The sequence below is a fragment of the Canis aureus genome, chromosome 3 (assembly GCF_053574225.1).
Source record: "Canis aureus isolate CA01 chromosome 3, VMU_Caureus_v.1.0, whole genome shotgun sequence".
Lineage (NCBI taxonomy): Eukaryota > Metazoa > Chordata > Mammalia > Carnivora > Canidae > Canis > Canis aureus.
Genome location: NC_135613.1, coordinates 32,804,948 through 32,823,906, shown reverse-complemented (window position 1 = coordinate 32,823,906; position 18,959 = coordinate 32,804,948). Strand labels below are relative to the sequence as shown.

General features: G+C 56.4%; 2 protein-coding genes across 10 annotated transcripts; one reads left to right on the top strand and one right to left on the bottom strand.

Moving 5' to 3' along the window:
* The first annotated feature begins 13 nt into the window (after positions 1 to 13).
* On the top strand, positions 14 to 8,518 carry PLEKHN1 (pleckstrin homology domain containing N1). 2 transcript variants are annotated; one of them, XM_077891779.1, is made up of 16 exons: positions 14 to 868; positions 972 to 1,071; positions 3,798 to 3,944; positions 4,045 to 4,125; positions 4,250 to 4,322; positions 4,611 to 4,738; positions 4,821 to 4,952; positions 5,134 to 5,214; positions 5,881 to 5,956; positions 6,062 to 6,210; positions 6,322 to 6,471; positions 6,668 to 6,808; positions 6,967 to 7,107; positions 7,250 to 7,459; positions 7,740 to 7,788; positions 7,874 to 8,518. In XM_077891779.1, the coding sequence occupies exons 1-16, from the start codon at positions 786 to 788 to the stop codon at positions 7,987 to 7,989; spliced, it is 1,857 nt and encodes a 618-aa protein (XP_077747905.1). In that variant the 5' UTR covers positions 14 to 785; the 3' UTR covers positions 7,990 to 8,518. The 2 variants fall into 2 exon arrangements, with proteins under 2 accessions (XP_077747905.1, XP_077747904.1); XM_077891778.1 differs by having other exon boundaries at positions 7,692 to 7,788.
* PERM1 (PPARGC1 and ESRR induced regulator, muscle 1) lies at positions 8,497 to 13,829 on the bottom strand. Of its 8 annotated transcripts, none has more exons than XM_077891768.1 (5): positions 12,958 to 13,829; positions 12,699 to 12,864; positions 10,475 to 12,622; positions 9,819 to 9,944; positions 8,497 to 9,560 (listed from the first exon to the last, which is right to left on the bottom strand). In XM_077891768.1, exons 3-5 carry the CDS (start codon positions 12,471 to 12,473, stop codon positions 9,445 to 9,447), a joined length of 2,241 nt encoding a protein of 746 aa, XP_077747894.1. In that variant the 5' UTR covers positions 12,474 to 12,622; positions 12,699 to 12,864; positions 12,958 to 13,829; the 3' UTR covers positions 8,497 to 9,444. The 8 variants fall into 8 exon arrangements, with proteins under 8 accessions (XP_077747894.1, XP_077747895.1, XP_077747896.1 ...); XM_077891769.1 differs by having other exon boundaries at positions 12,699 to 13,192; positions 13,586 to 13,829; XM_077891770.1 differs by having other exon boundaries at positions 12,699 to 13,127; positions 13,586 to 13,829.
* Positions 13,830 to 18,959: the final 5,130 nt, after the last annotated feature.

The following is an 18,959-nucleotide window of genomic DNA, read 5'->3' as shown; positions in this document are numbered from 1 at the left end:
CCGGGTGGGTCAGGGCTGTGATGTTGTGGACGAGCACCCAGCCAGGAATGTGATTTGCTGTTACCCTGGTCCTGAGAGGCCCTCGTGGTCCCATCTCATTCCGGGCTCTGGAGAGCAGGGTATGTGCACAGTACTATCCCTGCTTCACCATGATGGTTCTGAGTGCACCCGGGACATTTGTGGCCTCCTTGGACTTTGGCCTGGGGTGAGGTTTGGGCTGAAGCTGGATAGGTTGGGGGAGGGTCCTGGCTTCCCCTTCCCCAAAGTTGCAAACTTCTATTTCAGCAGCTGAGAGCAAGCACACACCTCCTTACAGTCAGTGGTGACTCAGCCTGTGGCATTTAGGTGGAAACAGGATGTGTGTTCTCCGTGGGGAGGGGTGGTATTAGGGGGAGGGATCCCTGGACTCATGGAGCTCCAGCCCCAGGCAATTCCAGCCTGAGTACAGGCAGGCCAACTACTTCCAAACCTGGACTTTGAGGCTCCTCCCACACAGATTGGAGACTGAGATGGGTGCTCTTGGCTGGACCAGGGGAGAAGATTTCCCCCTAACGCCGCACCCTGACTCCAGCCTGGCCTGCATGTGTGCAGGACCCAGGTCTGAACTGAAAGGCTTGGGCCCAGGTAAGGGCCAGGTCCCTCCCAGGAAGGCTCCACCCCCGTCCAGCCCTTAGGGAAAGGGCAGGACTTCTAGAGCTCCGCCTGGGAGGCAGGACCAGAAGCTCAGTACAGAGGGACCCAGACCCGGCGACCTGCTCCACTTGGGCCCGCTGCCACCGCCACCCATGGGAAACAGCCACTGCGTCCCTCAGGCCCCTAGGAGGCTCCGGGCTTCCTTCTCCAGAAAGCCTTCGCTGAAGGGAAATAGGTGAGGGGAGGGCGGGGCGCAGCCTCCGTCACTAGGTCACGGGACGTCCTTCAGTCTGCCTTGGGGGCCAGGCTGTGAGCCCCCCCCCTTCCCTTGTCCCCAGAGAGGATGGCACAAGGAAGCTGGCTGGCCTGTTTGGCATCGAGGCCGGTCCTGACCAGGACGCCACTGCTGACAAGATCTTCTACTACATCCCTGGGACGGTGAGCAGGCGGGTGGGCGTGTCCCAGCTCACAGGGGTGCGGTGGCGGTGGTCTCTGTGTGATTGTGTGTACCTGTCCTATCTTCACCCAGCCTGGCTGGGGGGAATCCGATCCAGAATGAAGTGAGGAAGTAGACACTGCCCCGCCCTGGGGAGCTCATCTGGCCGAAAGTCTGAGCAGAGAGCGAAACTGAGACACACTGAGTCAGTGGGGTGAGGAGCACCCAGCAGGGGCGGGCCACAGGCGGGGCCTGCAGGAGCCCTGTGCTACGCTGGAGGGGGCACCATGGCCAGGCTTTCCACTCATAGCCGTACCCGGGTGTCTGCCTGCATGTCCAGGCACATTTGAGATGGACCAAGCACTTATATCCGTGTTGCTGTGTGGGGATGGCTGTTGTGTTGATAGTGTGGCTGTGAACCTCTACCTGCTGCCATCACTCAGTAAGGGGCTTCAGGTGAACAGTGAGCCAGACTCTCACCCGCTCCAGGCCTTGGTTTGTCCCCCCGGGGTGTCTGGGCCTCCACCACTGCCTCATTCCACTGTAAGGAGCCCACTGTCTCCCCCTCCCCCTGCCCTCTACAAAAGCCACACAGCAAGGACATGGCTCCCACATGCTAGGCCACCTCTGAGCTGAATGCTGCTTCCTCTCACCCTGCCCAGCTCCTGAGAGGCTGAGGGTCAGCTAAGAGGAGAGGGACACCCATCCCTTTTCCCTAACCTGGAGAGCATTGGGTTGGGGTGAGGTTCTGCTATGTGCAGAAGCCCTAGAATGTGAGGGAAATGATATACCAATATCTAACCTCAAGCCAGAGAAGGAGGAACATTTGTCACTCTGGGCCAGGGCTCCCACCCTGCACTCTCATCCTCACACTGTTTCTTTGAGGCCAAGCAGCCTGCAGAGCCCACCTTTCCAACTTGTTTCCATCAGGCTGGGAAGCCCAGGCTTGACTCCTTTCCTGCCCGCTGAGGTCCCAGGGCTCCCTGCAGGCAAGGGCTGGCTTGAGGAAGTATGCTGCCTCAGAGAAGTAGACAGGGCACTTCTGTCCAGGGTCTGGCTGGGCTGCAGTGGGATCCCTCCATGTGACTGCATCTCAGACCCCAACTCTCTCTGTCCAAGCCCAGGACATATCGTGTAAACCGGGTGGAATCACATGAGATGTTGTGGCCCTGGTGGTCCTCTCTGGCACAAACATAGTACCAGAAGAGGGGACCAGGCACATTGGAAGCTGGGAGGTGGGGCTGGGGGAGAAGCCACTTCTTAGGCCCTGCCCTGTGGTGGGTTCTGCGTATACAAATGAACTAGCATTGCCAAGGCTCCTAGCTGCCTCCTCCCTGGGCCCTAAGGCTGAGCCTGGGCCATAGGGACAGCCTCATGGCCCTTCCTGCTCCATGGCCTATTTTTCGTGGGTCTCATCCCTGACTTGTTTGCCACACTGGGTGTGGGTACAGGAGGCCCCACCCAGAGACAGGAAGGTCTCACATTCCTGGGCTTGCCCAAGGGGCAGCTTAGCTTGGCCAGGGCTCAACAGCCCTCAAAGCAGCCCCTGCCAGCACCCAAATGGAGCATGGCCCCTCCCCAACTCACCCCTGAGCCCCTAGACCTCAGCTCTTCCAGCTAGGGTGTCAGGTCATCACCCATCCCCGTCTGACTTCCCGTCTGATGATCGAGTCCCTGATTAGAGAGGATCTTTTGAGTGCCAGGATTGGCTACATGTTTGTAGGCACCAATAGTCCCTCCCCTCAGCAGGCAAGCATTGAACCCCCAGCGCATCCCAGACCCAGCCTACCTCTGGGGGTACGCCAGTGGGCAAGATAGACGAAGGCCCTGTTCTCTTGGTGTTCCCATCTCCATGACAGAACCAGGTGATAAGTAAAAGATATGAGAAGCCAGATGTGGTGAGTCTTGAGAAAGATAAAGGAGGAAAGGTATGCAGAGGGGTCAGGAAGGCTGGAATGTTAGGTTACTCAGACAGGTCCTCATGGAGAAGGTGGGTTGTGAGCAGTGTCCTGATGGGTGAGAAGAGAGTTAGGCTGAGTGGTCTGGTCAGAGGGAATAGCCAGTACAAAGGTCCCAAGGCACCTATGGCTGATATGAGAAAATGAGTAGGGAAGGGGCAGATCCGAGAGGACCCCTTGGGCCATTGCTGGGACTTTGGCCTTCTCCATGGGTAAGATGAGGGGCCTGCTGCCGTGTGCTAATGCAGTCAGCACGGTGCTCGAGAGCTGATAGCTGGTCCTGGTAGCTTTAAATGGGTCCTGGTGGGAGTGTTTACATGGAAATTGCCCCCCACCCCCAGAGACCCAGGTGTTAAACACTTATAGCCAACCTGAGAGGCATGGGAGAGTTTGGAGCATTGTCTCCCTCAGACACCCCTCAGACACCCCTCAGACATCCTCTGACCCACAAGTCTTGGGAGGCTGAGTAATCAAAAAGAAGGTATTACAAGTTAGGAAATATCAAAAATAAGAGTTGAATGTCCGTTGAGTTCAGGCTTCACCATCTCTGCTCTAGACTGTGCAGTTTTATGACTAACAGACAGTGAGCTCACGCGTATAGGCTGCCACTATCTCCACATTAGAGGCTGGGAGCGTGTATGAGGCTGCCGTAGCTACGAATGATGCTGTGTGTATGTTCCTAACCTTTGGGTCATAGAACTGTGGCTATATGTATGGGTGGGGCAGCCGGCCCAGCTCAGGCCCCCTCCCCTGAGCTCTGCTCCCCACAGGACATCCGGGGCCTGGAGAGCCCGCGAGAAAACCTGGAACAGCCATTCCTGACTGTGTTCAAGAAGGGGCGGCGGAGGGTACCTGTGAGGAATCTGGGCAAGGTTATACACTACGCCAAGGTCCAGCTACGATTCCAACATAGCCAGGTGGGGCCAGGCTGGGCCAAGTGGGGGGTGCTCGGGTACCAGCCTGGGGCCTGCCCCCCGCCCCCCAGCCCCTCAGACCGGCAGCCCTACTCTCCCCCAGGACGTCAGCGACTGCTACCTGGAGTTGTTCCCCTCCTACCTCCACTTCCAGGCCCATGGTTCCAAAGGACTCACCTTCCAGGTGAGGGGAAATAGGCAAAAGGAGGAGGCTAGGGGTAGAGGGAGAGAGCAGCCTCCTGGGAGGTGGGTATCCAAGTCCCACTAGGGGTCCCCCAGCCCTCCCCTCCCCGCATGTGCTCTGGCAGGGGCTGTTACCACTGATGGAGCTGAGTGTCTGCCCGCTTGAGGGGTCCAGAGAGCATGCCTTCCAGATCACAGGTGTGTGGGGGGCGTGAGGGCTGCTCAGTGACTTTGGACTCTGGCTGGGCTTCAGAACACTGGAGGGACCCTGCATGCACTGAGGGATCCAGGCTTTTCCTCCAGTGGGTGCATGAGCATTTACCAAGCTGGGTGGGGTGCAGGGCAGCGGGCAGGAGACCTCCAGAGCTGTGAATGTGGCCCTGTTAGTGGCTGTTGGTCCTGGCCCCCAGGGTGCGCACAGAGCCCTTGGGTGGGGCCTTTCCTGTGGGCTGCTGGCCCCAGCCCACTCCACCCCTCTACCCCCAGGCCCGCTGCCTGCTCCCCTTCATGTGCTCTGCCCCAGCCAGACTGAGCTAGGCCGCTGGCTGTTCCACCTGGAAAAGCAGATAGCCCTCGTGGGAGGGTTGCAGCGCTGCCACTTGGCACCCCCTCAGGTCAGTGCTGGGAACCCCCATGCCCTTTTCCTATCTCCCCTGTGCCAACACCCTCTGCCTGCCCCTGATCCCCCTTCTCCAGGGTGCCCCTGAGGATGAGCTGCCCTGGACTCTGCAGCACAGTCTGACCCAGCTACGGATGGAATCAGGGCATCAAATGGTGGGCAGTGCCATCTGTGCCTCGAGGGTCAAGCTGCAGCATCTGCCCTCACAGGTGCGTGGCCAGGTGGGAGTGGGGCAGTACCCAGGGGTGGGAGGAGATGGGGGCACAGGGTAGGTGGGAAGACATGGGGGAGGGCACAGAAAATGGGGAGGAGTTTAGGAGGCAAGTGGGGTCAGGCCCTCACACACACTGGTTGGTTGAGGCCCCATTCTGCCCTTTGACCCCTTCACAGGAGCAATGGGACCGGCTCCTGGTCCTGTACCCAACATCTCTGGCTATCTTTTCCGAAGAAACAGATGGCCTTTGCTTTAAGGTGGGTCCCTCCCCACTGTGGACCCACCCCAGGGAGACGCCCTGTGTGTGGGGGTGGGAGAGGGCAGCGGCTTAGGAGGAACCTGTATTTCGGGGCCTGTTGGGACAGAGTTTGCTGGCCCCACCCCCACCCCCAGCCTGCTGTCCTGGTCAGTCTGGTCTCAGCTGTGATGTGGCCAAGGAAGGGTCTGTGCTTCAGCACCCATTATCATCCTAAAGGGTCCACCACCACCAGCAGGACTATCATGTGGGGAGGTGGCATGGGGGCAGAACCACTCCTGGGAGGTACTCTTGTGCTGGGCCCCAGTATCCCTGAGAGGGGCCTATACTTTTGAGTGGACATTTTCCTGGTGCCTGAGGGGTGTGTGCATGCACGGGCGTGTGTGTGTGTGTGTGTGTGTGTATGCATGTATGTTTATGAGAGTCCTCTGGGGCTGGAGTGAAGCCTCCACTTGTGCCTGCCATTGGCTGATGAAGGCCCCACCCAGAGTCCAGGGGTAAAGGGATCCCTCAGGACAGACAGGGAGCCCTGGCCTCCCTCGGGGATGTCAGCCTTAGCCCTGCCTTGCCCTCTGCCTGCCATCTGAGGGCCCAGTCCAGCTCTGGAGGGTGAGACAGAAGTATGGGCCCAGGCTAAGGCTCCATCTTTCATCACTGCCTGGCACAGGCGGAACTCCCACTCAGCGCCATCCACATCAACCTGGAAGAGAAGGAGAAGCAGATCCGCTCTTTCCTGATTGAAGGTGGGCAGAGGCCCAGCCTGGGAGGGAGGGCATGAGCCAGCTCTTTAGTGAGGCCGTGCAGGGAGCTTTCTGCTTGCCAGGCCCCTCACAGTGTCTGTGTCCTAGGCCGCTTCATCAACACTATCCGAGTGGTGTGCGCCAGCTACGAGGACTACAGCCACTGGCTGCTCTGCCTGCAGACTATCTCCCACAGGGATGGAGTCCCCCTACTGCTGGGCCCTGAGCGCTTCCCGGGGCTGCGGGTGTCTACACAGGTGAGGCATCAACAGGGGGAGAGGCTGCCCCCCTATCTCACATCCTGGGCAGAAGGGTAGGCCCCGCTCTCTGATGTCTCACCTCCCTGCTCCCTGCCCCCTGCTGTCCAGGCCATGGGTGGCGGCCGGGGCTCACTCTCCTCAGATGGACGAACCAGCTGGGACTCGGGGTGCCCAGCACCCCCCTCCACCCACACCAGCCACTCTCTCCCTGAGTCCTCAGTGACATCCACAGCAGGCTGCCCTGCCCAGCTTATACCTGTGAGTACCTGGGGGTGGGGAGGAATCAGCAGAAGGAAAGGGTAGGGGGTCATGAGGACAGTTTGTGTTAGGGAAACTGGGTCCCATGGCACTCTATCGCAAGCAGAACCTGGAGGGAACTTTGTGCAGCCTCAGAGTATTGAGTGGGCCAGGGCCCTAGGGAAGCTTCTAGAAGGAAGGTTTTTGGTCCCCACAGAACCAGGCCAACCCTGGCTGCACCGGCATCAGCAGGCAGAGGGCAGAGCTGAGACGGAGCAGCAGCAGCCGGTCACCCAGGAGCAAGGCCCGGGGTGAGGGACGCAGCCTGGCCACTTCATTGTACTTGGACCTGACCAAGGTGAGCCCAGCACACTGACCCAGTTCTCCCTCCAGCCCCCACCCGGGCCTCCATCTCTCAGGTCCTGGAGCCACCTAGGGGCCTTCTTCCATAGAGAAGGGAGGACTCAGGCCACCTCCAGCTCCAGGAAACTTGTCTCTTGTGTCTCTTGCCTGCAGCTGAGCAAGCAGAGCCTAGAGGACCACCCTGAGGCCCCAGACGACCCTATGAGGACCCCACACTCCCCACTCTATGCTGATCCCTACACACCACCTGCTAACTCCCAGCACAAGATCACAGACGTCCAGGGCCTGGATGAGGTCAGTTCCCTGTGGGTGACAGAAAGGGCTGGATGTGTCCACAGCCTGAAGTCTGCTCAGGTCAGGATTCTGGGGGCAAGGGTCCTTCAGTTCCATGGAGGTTCCGGTTCAGGACCTCAGGTCAGCACCCATTTCCTGGCAGTTCCTCAGCGCAGTGCAGAGCTCACTAGGACCTGAGTCCTCGAGCCCATTCCCCTCCATCTCTGTGTCCGTGCCCGTCTCCGACTCCAACTCCGGACCCTCCGGTCCCCACTTGCTCTCCAAGAAGGGAGCCCCACAGCCTAGAGCCTCCCAGAGGCACCGAGGCTCCGTCAAGGGCCGGAGGCCACCACACCTGGGCTCCCCTCAGCATGTGAGTAGCCGCCTCTGCCCCTGCCGGGCAAGAGGTTCTGTGGGTGGGTGGGAAATAGTGTTGGGCCTCAGTGACCCTGGGGGAGCAGGAGAGATGCAAACAGGAAGACAAGGCCAGCTGAGACCAAGGACAGGAGGCAGTGCAGGGGGGGATGGAGGCAGGAATGGACAATGTACAACCAGGAGGAAAATGTAGGGCTGGGATCTGCCAGATTCATGGGCTGGTCTTCAAGTCTCCTCCCCCAGGGCTCAGCTCTCAGACTCGTGGTTGGGGTTCTCAGGTCTCCCCTCAGAGGGACGTCTCACCCGACCCCCCGCTGCCTCCCTCAGGTGAGTGAGGGCCCTTGCCTCTTTCTGAGGGGAGCTCTGGGTGCTGCTTCCTTGAAGACACATGCATCTCTGTCCTCCCCACCAGGTGGCCATCCCCCCACAAGCTATGACAACATCTTGGACAAAGCTTCATCTCTCTCCCACCAGCGGTGGCCCCGAGGAGAACCTGAGGCTGGAGGGGGGCTCATCCAGTGGATCTGATGGCCTCTGGGCAGCTGGTTCTCAGAACCACCTGCCAGCATGGATCCTGGAGTGGGGGTCTACAGCAGAGCACAGAGCCTGGCTCTTTCTTTGTAGGGCTACAGGCTGGCCGGCATCCAATACGACTGCCATTCAATGCTGAGTCAGTGTCTGATCCCAGCAGGGTGAAGGGGTCTCCAGAACTATGAGTTTCCCTGGGCTCTGGAGAGGCCAGGGGACAGCCTCATACTGAAGATGGCCTGGCGACAGGGCTGTACCCACATCAGACCAGACTTCCACCTTTCCTCCAGGAAAGGACTGAAGGAGGCCACTAGATGCTGGCTTTACCTGGCGGGGGGAGAACGGTGCAGGTGTGAAGGTCAGAGGGCTGAACAGTCAAGTTAGTGAGGGTCAGAGAGCACAAGGGCAGGTGGTCAGCAAAGCCTGAGACATGACCGAGACAGAAGGGTATTCAGGGTGAGTGTCGGTGGGCTGAGTCTGGTTGGAGAAACTGACAAGAGACCGAACAAGAAAGAAAGAGAAGATTTTATTTGTGCTGTGTGTCCATGCATTTTCCTCTCAGCAGTCAGGCGTCCCCCATCCTGGGGGCCCTGTACACATGCTCACCCGGCACCCAGCCTGGTGGCCTCCACTGCTCTGCTACCACCATCCTCCCACCCACCTTCTTGCCCCATCTCCTCAAAGCCCTGGGACAATCCCAAATGTCCAATCCCTTTATCTGATACCACCATATTTCTGTTGCTGCACCTCATCTGGGGTTCCCCAGAGGAGGGGCTCCAGCTTCTGCCCTATAGACCCCCACCCTGCAGGGGCCACTGGGGCCACCCTACCTGTTCACTGTCTTAGGCAGGAGCCAAGGAGGCCTTAGAGGCTTTCACTACCCCAGCCCATTTGTCAACAGGGCAGAGTCCCTGGGACACCCCCCTCCAAGCCCGAAGGCCATTCAGTCTCCTCACTCTTGTCCCCTGCCCAGATTTCCAGCTGGCCTTGCTGCTTCTCTGATACCTTCTAGTTCCAACGCCCTATCCTGCCTCTGCCCCCTAACTAAATGACCCAATAAAATTTAGGGCACCCAGTTAAGTTTGATTTCAGATAAACCACACATAATTTAGTACAAATACATCTCAAATACTGCATGTTTGAAATTCTAGTTTCATTGGCACCCTATGTTTTTATTAGCTAATCTGGACACTTTACTGACCAGCTCCTTGCTTAGCACCTACCCACCCAGCCTTTGGGAATCTCCTTCCTTCCACATGTGGAGCATAGCCTTCACCTTAGCTTCTGGCTAGAACTTTGGGTGGAATCCAAGGGAGCAGGACCAAGGACACTGGCTCCTTCCTAGATGCCATAGAACACAGGGGTCAAAGGGCAAGACCTGAGGGCAGCATCTCGTCCTCAGCACCTGTGGCCATTTCTTTGTCCTGTGTTTTCCTGGACGGAGCCTACTATGTTCTAAGAGCTGGGGCTGGGGCTGCGGCTGCGGCTGCGGCTGCGGCTGCGGCGAACCTGCCCCACCTGCCGGCGGAAGTAGTGGATAGCAGAGATGGTACCGATGTTGGCCAACAAGACTGCAAGAGAAACACAAAGCTTTGTAAGTGCCAGCTCCATTCTGGCCTGGTCACCACCCTTCCTGCATATGGCCTGGCCCTCAAAGGGTGAGAGCAGGCCAGCCAGGTGAAGAGTGGGTCAGCAATGAGAGGAGCAGGGTCAGAGGGACATCTGCCTCTTCATGCACCCCTCATCCCTGCTGGCCCAGCAGGTGAGGCTGGAACCACTGGCCCCCCTGGGCTGGGCACCAGCCCGCTCCTCCCTCAGGGCCCCCAAACCTGTTTTCCAGGCATCTGGGGTGTGGAGATCTGATGTTCTCACAGCCCAGGTAGCAAAGGCTACAAACACCAAGCACATGTCATTCTGGCTGAAGGTGAATGAGGTGAGAAGATCTCGGGGTTCCCCTAGGAGAGAAAAGCATGCTCTGTGCTCTGGCCGCTCCACTCAGACCCCTGTATCCTAGACATGCTGTCTAAGTCACATCTTCCCTAGGACACCTCCGTCCCAAGACACAGAATAGCGTGTGGCAGGGTTGGGTCAAGCTGATTTGAGCGAGTTGCCTCTGGGGTACCTTTTCCTGGTTTGTATAATATCTTCCAGGGGGACTGTGTCTGACCTGGCCAGCAGCAAGGCCTGAGTGGAAGCTGTCCCTGTGTCTACCACGCTAGAGGCTAGAGACCAGGGCTCTGCTTTCATCTGGGCCTGAACACAGAATGATGGTCCATGTGGGCACAAATCCCTGAGTGGCTGCAGCGTCTGGCCTAGTCTGCCCGACGTAGGCTAGTCCATCCTTCCCAGATCATCCCCAAGCCCCCTCCCCCGGCTCATGACTCGGGGTCCTAGCCTGCCTCTCCCCAACGGCCCTCCTGGCTGAACTCCCTGGACAGTATGTTCCCAGGCCCTGGACAGCCCATGGGGCCCACGCGACACGCACCTGCTTGCTTGACTGCCAGACTGAGCTGCTCTGCTGTGGCTGGGCTGGGCTCTGGTAGGGTGCCAGGCCCCACTCCCCAGGGGACCAAGCTGGCGTGCTCGGTGGCCGGCCGCTGGAGAAAGGCAGCCAGCTCCAGCCGGCCCCCTGACGAGTCCTCTCCAAGGAAGTGTTCATAGGCCTCGGGGATGGAGATGGGCACAGGGTCTCCAGGGGGAGGGGCAGGCACAGGCTCTGCTGGTGGGGGCTGGGCCACAGAGTGGCTCCCCTGGGGCCTGGACCTCTGGGCTTGGCAGTCCTGGAAGAAGAACTCACACGTGTCTGGCCACTGTACTTCAGCCAAGGCCTGGCCAGCTTCTGCCTCCTCCTCAGCCTGTTCATCCTCCTCCTCAATAGTGTCACAGAACAAGAACTCATAGGCTTCCGGGAGGGTCACTGCAAAGCTGTTCTTGGGCCTGGACCCCACTGAAGCAGAGGGCGAAGGGGGAGGCAGGTGTTTGAGGATCCGAGGCTGCGGAGACCGGGGCCCCACAGCCATGGCGTCCCAGGCTCCAGGCCCCCCTCGGGCCCCCACTGTGGTCCTGGGGGATGAGGGCTGGGCTGTGGCTGGTGAAGGTGGTGAGGTGTCCCCTGAACCTGGCTCCTCAGGACTGGGCACAGCCATGGAAAATCGTACTTTCTTCTTCTTGGGTGCTTGGACAGGGCCTAGTGGGGGCTCCCCTGAGTGATGTCCAGGGGTACCTGCTGAAGCCTCCTCCTCTCTGGGCTTCTCTTGGGGTCCTCCTGGAGACACAACAGGGCTCAAACACAACTTGGCCACTGGGGCAACCTCCACTTTCACCTCGTCTGGCCCAGCCTGGGGAATGGGAGTGGGTGTAGACACACCCACATCAGGTTGGGCCTTGGAAACAAGGTGAGGCGAAGCAAGTGTAGATGAATCCACCTCCAGCTTAACCACTGGGCCTAGCATAGGCAGATCCATGTCCAGTCTAGATTTGGAGGTAGGTGTAGACAGAGGCGTGTCAGGTTGAAGCTTGGAGGCATGTGTAGACAGAGCCACATCTGACTTAGCCATTGAGATATCTGCATGAGTCTCCTGGGGAGGTGTGGACATGGTATGTAGCTTAGCTGTAGGGGTCATTCTGAGTAGGTCTGTACCTTGTTCGGTCGTAGGGACAGGTGTAGACAGATCCAGATCTGTTCCTTGCCTGGTCACCTGTGCAGGGGCTCCTGCAGAGTCTGGACCCAGTTCATCCTGCCCGGTTCCTGCTGTCTGCTCTGCTGTCTCAGCCGAGAGACCCTTCCCCCTGGACCCAGCCAGGCCAAGATCCTCCTTGGGCTTGACATCAGCAAGCAGCAGGGAACCCAGCTGGGTGGGAGCAGAGTCTGGGGTGCTCAAGCACCTGCCTCCCTTGGCTCCAGCAGAGCGCCTCTTCTTTCGGCTCGGGCTGCATGGTAGGGCTCCTGGGCTACCAGGGGGCTTCTGGGGAGCACTGCTGCAGCCGGGAGACTCAGAGCTCTGAGGAGGCTCGCCAGAGGGACTAGGGGCAGGGCCCTGGGAGGCCGGCCCCTGCAGAAGCTTCTGCATCTTGTCTCTGGAAGACACTGGCCCTAGAAGGGACGAGCTCTGGCCTGGAGGGGCGGCATCAGATCCGAGGGACAGCAAAGCTTCTGACAGTGTGGACGTGCTGGGCATCTGCTGATCGGCCCCCAGGGCCAAGCCAGGTTCATGCCAAGACCTGCTGACCAGTGGCCGGGTGGCTGCCTTGTCCTCCTTCTTGAAGCTGGGCCAGCCCCTCCCCTGAGAGCCCGGCTGTCCTTCGAGAAGGGGTGGAGGCCCAAGGGGACTGCTGCCACTCCTGTCCCCTTGGTCAATGTCACTGGACAAGAGTTCATCCCCAGATGCCAAGCTGGCCTGGAGGAGGCCACACTCCTCAGCTGTGGCTGAAAACTCAGCCCAATCCTGGTCACTCAGCTGAATGCTGTACTGGAAGTTTTCCATCTCAGATCAGCAGAGCACCAGGCCAGGCGGGGTCTTCGTGGATGCAGGTCCCAGGCACCGACCAGCATACACTCGTGGGGGGCCCCTACCTCCTTGGCTTAGGGCCCAGCACTCCATCTGCGTTCTGAAGGAAAGCAAAACAGGGAATCCTGAGGGAAGCTGAGCTGCTCCCAAGCTGAGCCTCCTCCAGATTAGAAACCTGCAGCTCCCACGGTCCATACTCACCCCCCGGGATAACCTTGTGGCGATGTATCATTACATTCCAGAATCACAGAAGGCTTAGATTAGTGAAGTACACTGAGAACATAGGATTCCTTGTGGGTGAATTTTTGTCTGCAGAAGTGGTCTTTGAGCATTTTCTATCCCACCGGGTCAGCTCCGCTTCTTCAAACTTCCTCGGGAGTTGCAGGGACCAAAGTAAACTTCACACAGCTAAGCCCACTTCAAGGGTCACTCACTGGGAGTCTCAGCACTGGTCACTCACCTGAATGATGGTCAGCCCTGGTCTGTCCCAGGATGCCTCAGGTGGCAGCTGGCCATGGAGGAGGGGCCACAGTGTCCATCAGGTGACCAGTCTCTGGTGATGACCTTCCACCAGCCTTGGCTGGGACAGGCTTCTGGGCATCCACTGAGATCATCAAGGTCACACTAGTGCTGGCCAGAGCCCACCCAGGGTCATCAGGGAGCGCCCGGTTCTGCCCCCTGCCTAGCCAAGAGGTCTCAGAACAGAAACAAGCCTCCTAAGTCCCAGTGGACCATTAGGGCCATCCTCAAAGCCTGTGCCCCTGACCTAGACCTGCCCAGTTGGCAGAGCTCCCTCCTTCTGCCTCAGCTCAGGGAACAAAGGTGACCCTAACTTCTGGAGAGCCCCTAATGTCTCAGCCTCCTACAGGAAGTGCTCTTTGGCCTTTGGTCAGTTACCACCACACCCAGGGAGGTGGGAGGTCCCTCTGGCCAGGCCAGAGTTGAGATGAAGATGCCTTGAGACCAGAGCACTGTGGCTTCCTGACCTCTGAAATTTACCCTCCTTGCTGGCCCTTGGGGAAGCCCCTCTGGGGCTGTCTGACTTTAGGACTTCTGGGGGGGGGGTTGAGAAACCAACGATGTCATACCTGGGCCCCTGTGGCCAGCCAGGGCAGTGGAGCTGGGCGTCTGAGCTGCCTGTCCCAGAGCAGCATGGTGCTGGGCTCACCACGCAGGCCCCACCCCCACGACCAAAAATACTCCATCCCTGAGGTCACATGTCTCCTGCCAGCCCTCAGGGTCCAGGCCACAAATAGATGGCATTTGAGGCGCTTCCAGCTCTGTGAGGGACGCCTTCCTAGTCAGGTCAGATACCGGCCAGAGAATGCTGACCTGCAACCAGTCCTGCACGGGCCTCCCGTTTCCAAGCTGAAGGCCACTCTGCATTTCATCTCTTGGCCCAGGCTGACCTTTCCTCTTAAAGTAGCCCCACCTGCTATGAGACCTCAGGCCCTCCGCCAGCAGCTCCATCTTCTCTCTCTCCACCAACCCAGGCCCTTCTGGGTCTTAGGGCTTTTCCCTGTTACCTGTGAGGATTGCAGAGTGATAAGTGAAAAATCACCATTCCAGAACATTCCTAAAGGTGTTGCTGACTAGGGGTGGAGCAAGGCTTGCACCTCTGGCCTCTGGTCTCAAGAGGCTCCTTGGCCCCTCCTCCAGCAGCATCACTGAAACTGCCAGTGAGGCTCAAGGGATCAGTGGGATCATTGAGGGCTCTTGGTTGCAGGAAGCCCAAGGAGTATGGGCCTTGGGCCTCTAGAGAGGGTTAGGAGGATTCAGGGGTGGAAAGTGGGGTTATTCCCCACCAGCTTCTCTCCTGACTTAGGCTCCTATAAAAGGGCCCAAGAAAGAGGTAGTAGCACAGAGTCTAATCCTCCAAGAAAGGGAGTCTGATGTTGTGCCACCCTCCCAACCCCTCCTATACCCCACTCTGCCCCCACCCACCCCCCGCGCCCAGGGTGAACCAGCCACTAAGAGTAGAGCCACCAAGTGTGTCAGGGACTCAGAGATGGGCCTCTGGAATATTACCTCCTCTTCCAGGCCCTCATGAGCACTTTTCCTAAAACTTGTCTATCCTGAGAGGGGTCACAAGAAGGACTCTTTTTTCACAGTTGAGCTTGGTGGGGCACACAGAGGGCGAGAGACTTGCACACGACCACACAGCTGGGAAATGGCAGAGCTGGGTTGCAAAGCCCCTACTCTCAGCCATTCTCTAAGCCATCCTGATCTTGGGGCTGATGTTGGCCATCCCCACGCAGGTCCCTGTGACACGCACACTTGTGGATTCCAGGCTAGGAGACATCTAAACAAATAGGTAAATGAGACCATTTCTGACAGCAACATAATGTAAGAAGGAAGCCCTGAGGAGAGAATAGGTGCCCTGGAGGGGCTGGAGACTTCTCTGCAGAGACGGCTTTCAAGGGCCAGAAGGACAAGCTTCAATGGGTGGGAGATGGCAATGGCCAAGGCTGCGAGGGTGATGATGGAGGGATCAACTTTACACGCAGGATGAGAGAGGCTGGAGTGCTTTGATTCCAGGAAACTAGGTGGCATATCCCACGTGCAGGAAGTGTGCAAATGATGAGCGCAGGGGTAGCTGCTGCCAAATCCACCCAGGAGGGGCGCCACCTGTTGGTATCTGCCCCCTGGCCACCCTGCACCTCTGGCCAGCCTGGCCTGTAATGAACTTTATACAAGTGGAATTGTACCCTAAGAACTGTTCTGTGTCTGTGGAAAAAGAAAACCCAGTTTCCTTCTTATATTGTTCTCCTCTGAGTCTCCAGCACTACCCACACAAATGCTTCCCTTCTGTCTCTCTGATACCACCCTGGTGTCCTACAGTTGAACGTGGTTCTGACCCCCTCTACCTGGAGACAGACCCCACAGGTGAAGGGCTCAGCCTCCTTCAGATGCCAGTGACAAGCAGCAGGTCCTTAGGACATCCACAACTTCTGAACAACTTGGCTACTAACCAGAGTTCCCCATGAGCCCTCCCCCTTGGATTCGATTAATTCACTAGAGCGGCTCTCAGAAGTCAGGGAAACATTGACTTAGGTTTATCAGTTTATTGTATGAGGATACGATAAAGGGTAGAGGTGAACAGCCAGATAGAAGAGATGGATAGGGTGAGGTATGTGGGAAGGGCATGGAGCTTCCGTCCCCTGTCCAGGGGGCTGCTCTCCACATGTTCACCAACCTGGAAGCTCTCTGAACCCCATACTGTTGGGATTTTATGGAGGCTTCTTTTTTTAAGATTTTTTTTATTTATTCATGAGAGACACACACAGAGAGAGAGGCAGAGACATAGGCAGAAGGAGAAGCAGGCTCCCTACAGGGAGCGCGATGTGGGATTCGATCCCAGAACTCCAAGATCATGCCCTGGGCCGAAGGCAGGAGCTCAACCCTTGAGCCACCCAGGTGTCCCTGGAGGCTTCTTCACATAGGCATGATGGCTCATTAACTCCATTTCCAGCCCCTCTCCCCTCTCTGGAAGATGGGGGGCTGGTCTTTCTGATGACCATTCCTATCTGAGAGCCCACCTGGAATTGCCTCATTAGAACAAAAGATGGTCCTGGTACTCTTGTCACTTACAAATTTATAAGGTTTCAATAGCTCTGTACCGGGAATGGAGAGCAGAAACCAATATGTATATTTTCTATGATCTCATAGTTGGCCTCCTTTGAGCCTCACCATCTTTGGAGTGAGGCATGTCAGGAGTTGTGCTGTCAGCTTCACCCCCAAGAGTGGAGCACGTGTGAATGTACATGTCTCTGCATCATGTCTCCATGGATAGAAATTTGGGTTGTTTCCACTTTGCAGCTATTAAAAATAATGATGCTACAGACAATCCAGAACATTTCTTTTGGAAAACCTGTGTTCGTGGTTTTGGAGAGGTCAGAGGGCTGGGCCAGAGGGTGTGCATGTTCAGCCTCAGACGACACTCCCCAGCAGTTTTCCTGAATGGCTGTATACTTGCTCCGACCTCAGGACACACTCGGACAGTCTGTGTGCTGCACGTCTGCTGCACGTCTTGGTCACCTTGGCACTCTAGAGGCTCCATGCCAGCCACATGGCAGTGTTAATTCACATGTCTTTTTCTGTGAAGGTATGTCTTGATGCTTTTGCCATTTTATGTGCTTTTTCCTTATTGATCTGTAGGGCTTGAGCATCTGGACATAAACTGTGGGCTGACTCTGTGTTATCAATATCTTCTCCCTCAGGTTTGTCTTGTCACTCTGTTCACAGTGCCTTTTGATAAACAGAAATCTTTTTTAAAAGATTTTATTTATTTACTCATAAGAAACAGAGAGAGAGGCAGAGACACAGGCAGAGGGAGCGGCAGGCTCCATGCAGAGAGCCCGACATGGGACTCAATCCCAGGTCCCCAGGATCACGCCCTGGGCCGAAGGCAGACGCTCAACCGCTGAACCACCCAGGTGGCACTTTTCTGTTCTTTGAAAAACCCTTTGCCTGCCCCAAAGTCAAAGATTTCACGAAGAGACCCTTGCATATTGGTTTAAAGCTTTGTTGCTTTGCCTTTCACATTGGATCAACAATCCACTTGGTGTTAATTTTTGTGGATGGTAGGTGATGGGGTCGTGTCATACCTTTTTGTTTCCGTGTGGACACCTAGTTGGCCCAGTCCATGTCAAGGCCCAGGTCGCACACATGTATGGATCTGTCTACAGAGGCACAGCTCCACAGCCCCACAGCCCCACATGGTATTGGAGCCCTACAAGATGAGGGGGTTTGGAGGGTTTGGGGCAGGGCTTTTCAATAATTGCCCAGCTGACCTAGAAGAAGATAATACAGAGCCTGAAGGGAGGGAGGCAGGGAGGCTGGCTCTGAGGCTGTGAGGAGGGAGAAGGTGGACTAGGGTGATGGAGAGAAGGATCTCACCTGGGAGGACATGTGAGGACTGAGCTCAACTCTGAGGCTCCCCTTTCTTCCTTCCCCATCCAATCATGGAGGACTCCCTTGTTGGGGGCAGTTGAGGGATGTCTGGTGTAGACCTGGACCAGGGGTAACAAGTGGATGGACGATGGGCAGTTGGGCACACATGCCATAAAGCGGGGAGCAAGAACAGAGCAGGAAGACGGGCCTCAGGAGACTGAGGTTACAGGGAAGGCAGCCTGCTGTACCCCTTGGGGCCACATGAGGGCACCAGGACTCCACTGGAAGCAGACAGAGCTCAGCCCTTCCCACCCTTACCCTGGTCTGGGGGGGATGGATACTTAGGGGAGGCCTGGAGCCTCCTCTCCTGAAGCTGTGTGGCCCCCTGTGAGCCCTTGACCTTGCGACAGTAAGCACTGAAAAATAAGAGCCAACTTTCAATGAGAAGCTGTTACGTGCCAATCTTCAATGTTTTACACAAATAATGGGGCTTTTAACGTTTGTAAAAATAATTTTATTGAGGTACAATTTATATATGATAAACTGCACATATTTGACTGTAAAATTTGCTTAGTTTTGACATTTGTGATGCCCAGGGAGCAATCACCACAATCCAGAGAGTGAATATGCCCATCACCCCTAATGGCTCCTGTACCATTGGCAATGCCTTCTTCCCTACTGCCAAGCTGACCATCAATCTGCAATAGTTAGATGACAGTGTCTAGAACTTTAAGTAAATTGGATTATAAAGTATGTACTTTGTACAGTGTGTCTAAGTTCTGTCACTCAGCATAATTTGAAATTCATCCATTATATGTAACAATATAACAGTTCTTTTTTTTTAAAGACTTTATTTAATTATTTTAGAGAGCACGAGTGGGGAGAGGGGATCTCAAGCAGACTCCAGCCCAGCACAGAGCCTGACATAGGGCTGCATCTCACTTAGAGTGTGACCTGAGCCAAAACCAGGAGTCAGATGCTCAACTGACTGAGCTACACAGGCGCCTCTCTTTTTTTTATGTATTAACATGGAGTATTTCATTGTTGGATATACCTTAACTTATTAATCCATTCACCTGCTGATGAACATTTTGTTTTGTTTTTTTAAGATTTTATTTATTTATTCATAGAGACAGAGAGAGAGAGAGAGAGAGAGAGGCAGAGACACAGGCAGAGGGAGAAGCAGGCTCCATGTAGGGAGCCCGACGTGGGACTCGATCCAGGGCCTCCAGGATCACACCCTGGGCTGTAGGTAGCGCTAAACTGCTGCGCCACCGGGGCTGCCTGCTGATGAACATTTTGAATGTTCATCATGATGAGTATTTTGGAGCTATTATATATAAAGCTTTTGTGAATGTTTGTGTTTAAGTCTGTGTGGACATGTGCTTTCATTTTTCTTGGGTAAACACTTAGGGTGGAGGGGCTAGGTTATATGATAGGTGTGTGTTTAACTTTTAAGAAACTGCCAAACTATTTTTTAGTGTGGGTACGAGTTTTTGTTCCCATTAGAAATGTATGAACGGGGCAGGCCCGGTGGCTCAGTGGTATAGCACTGCTTTCAGCCTAAAA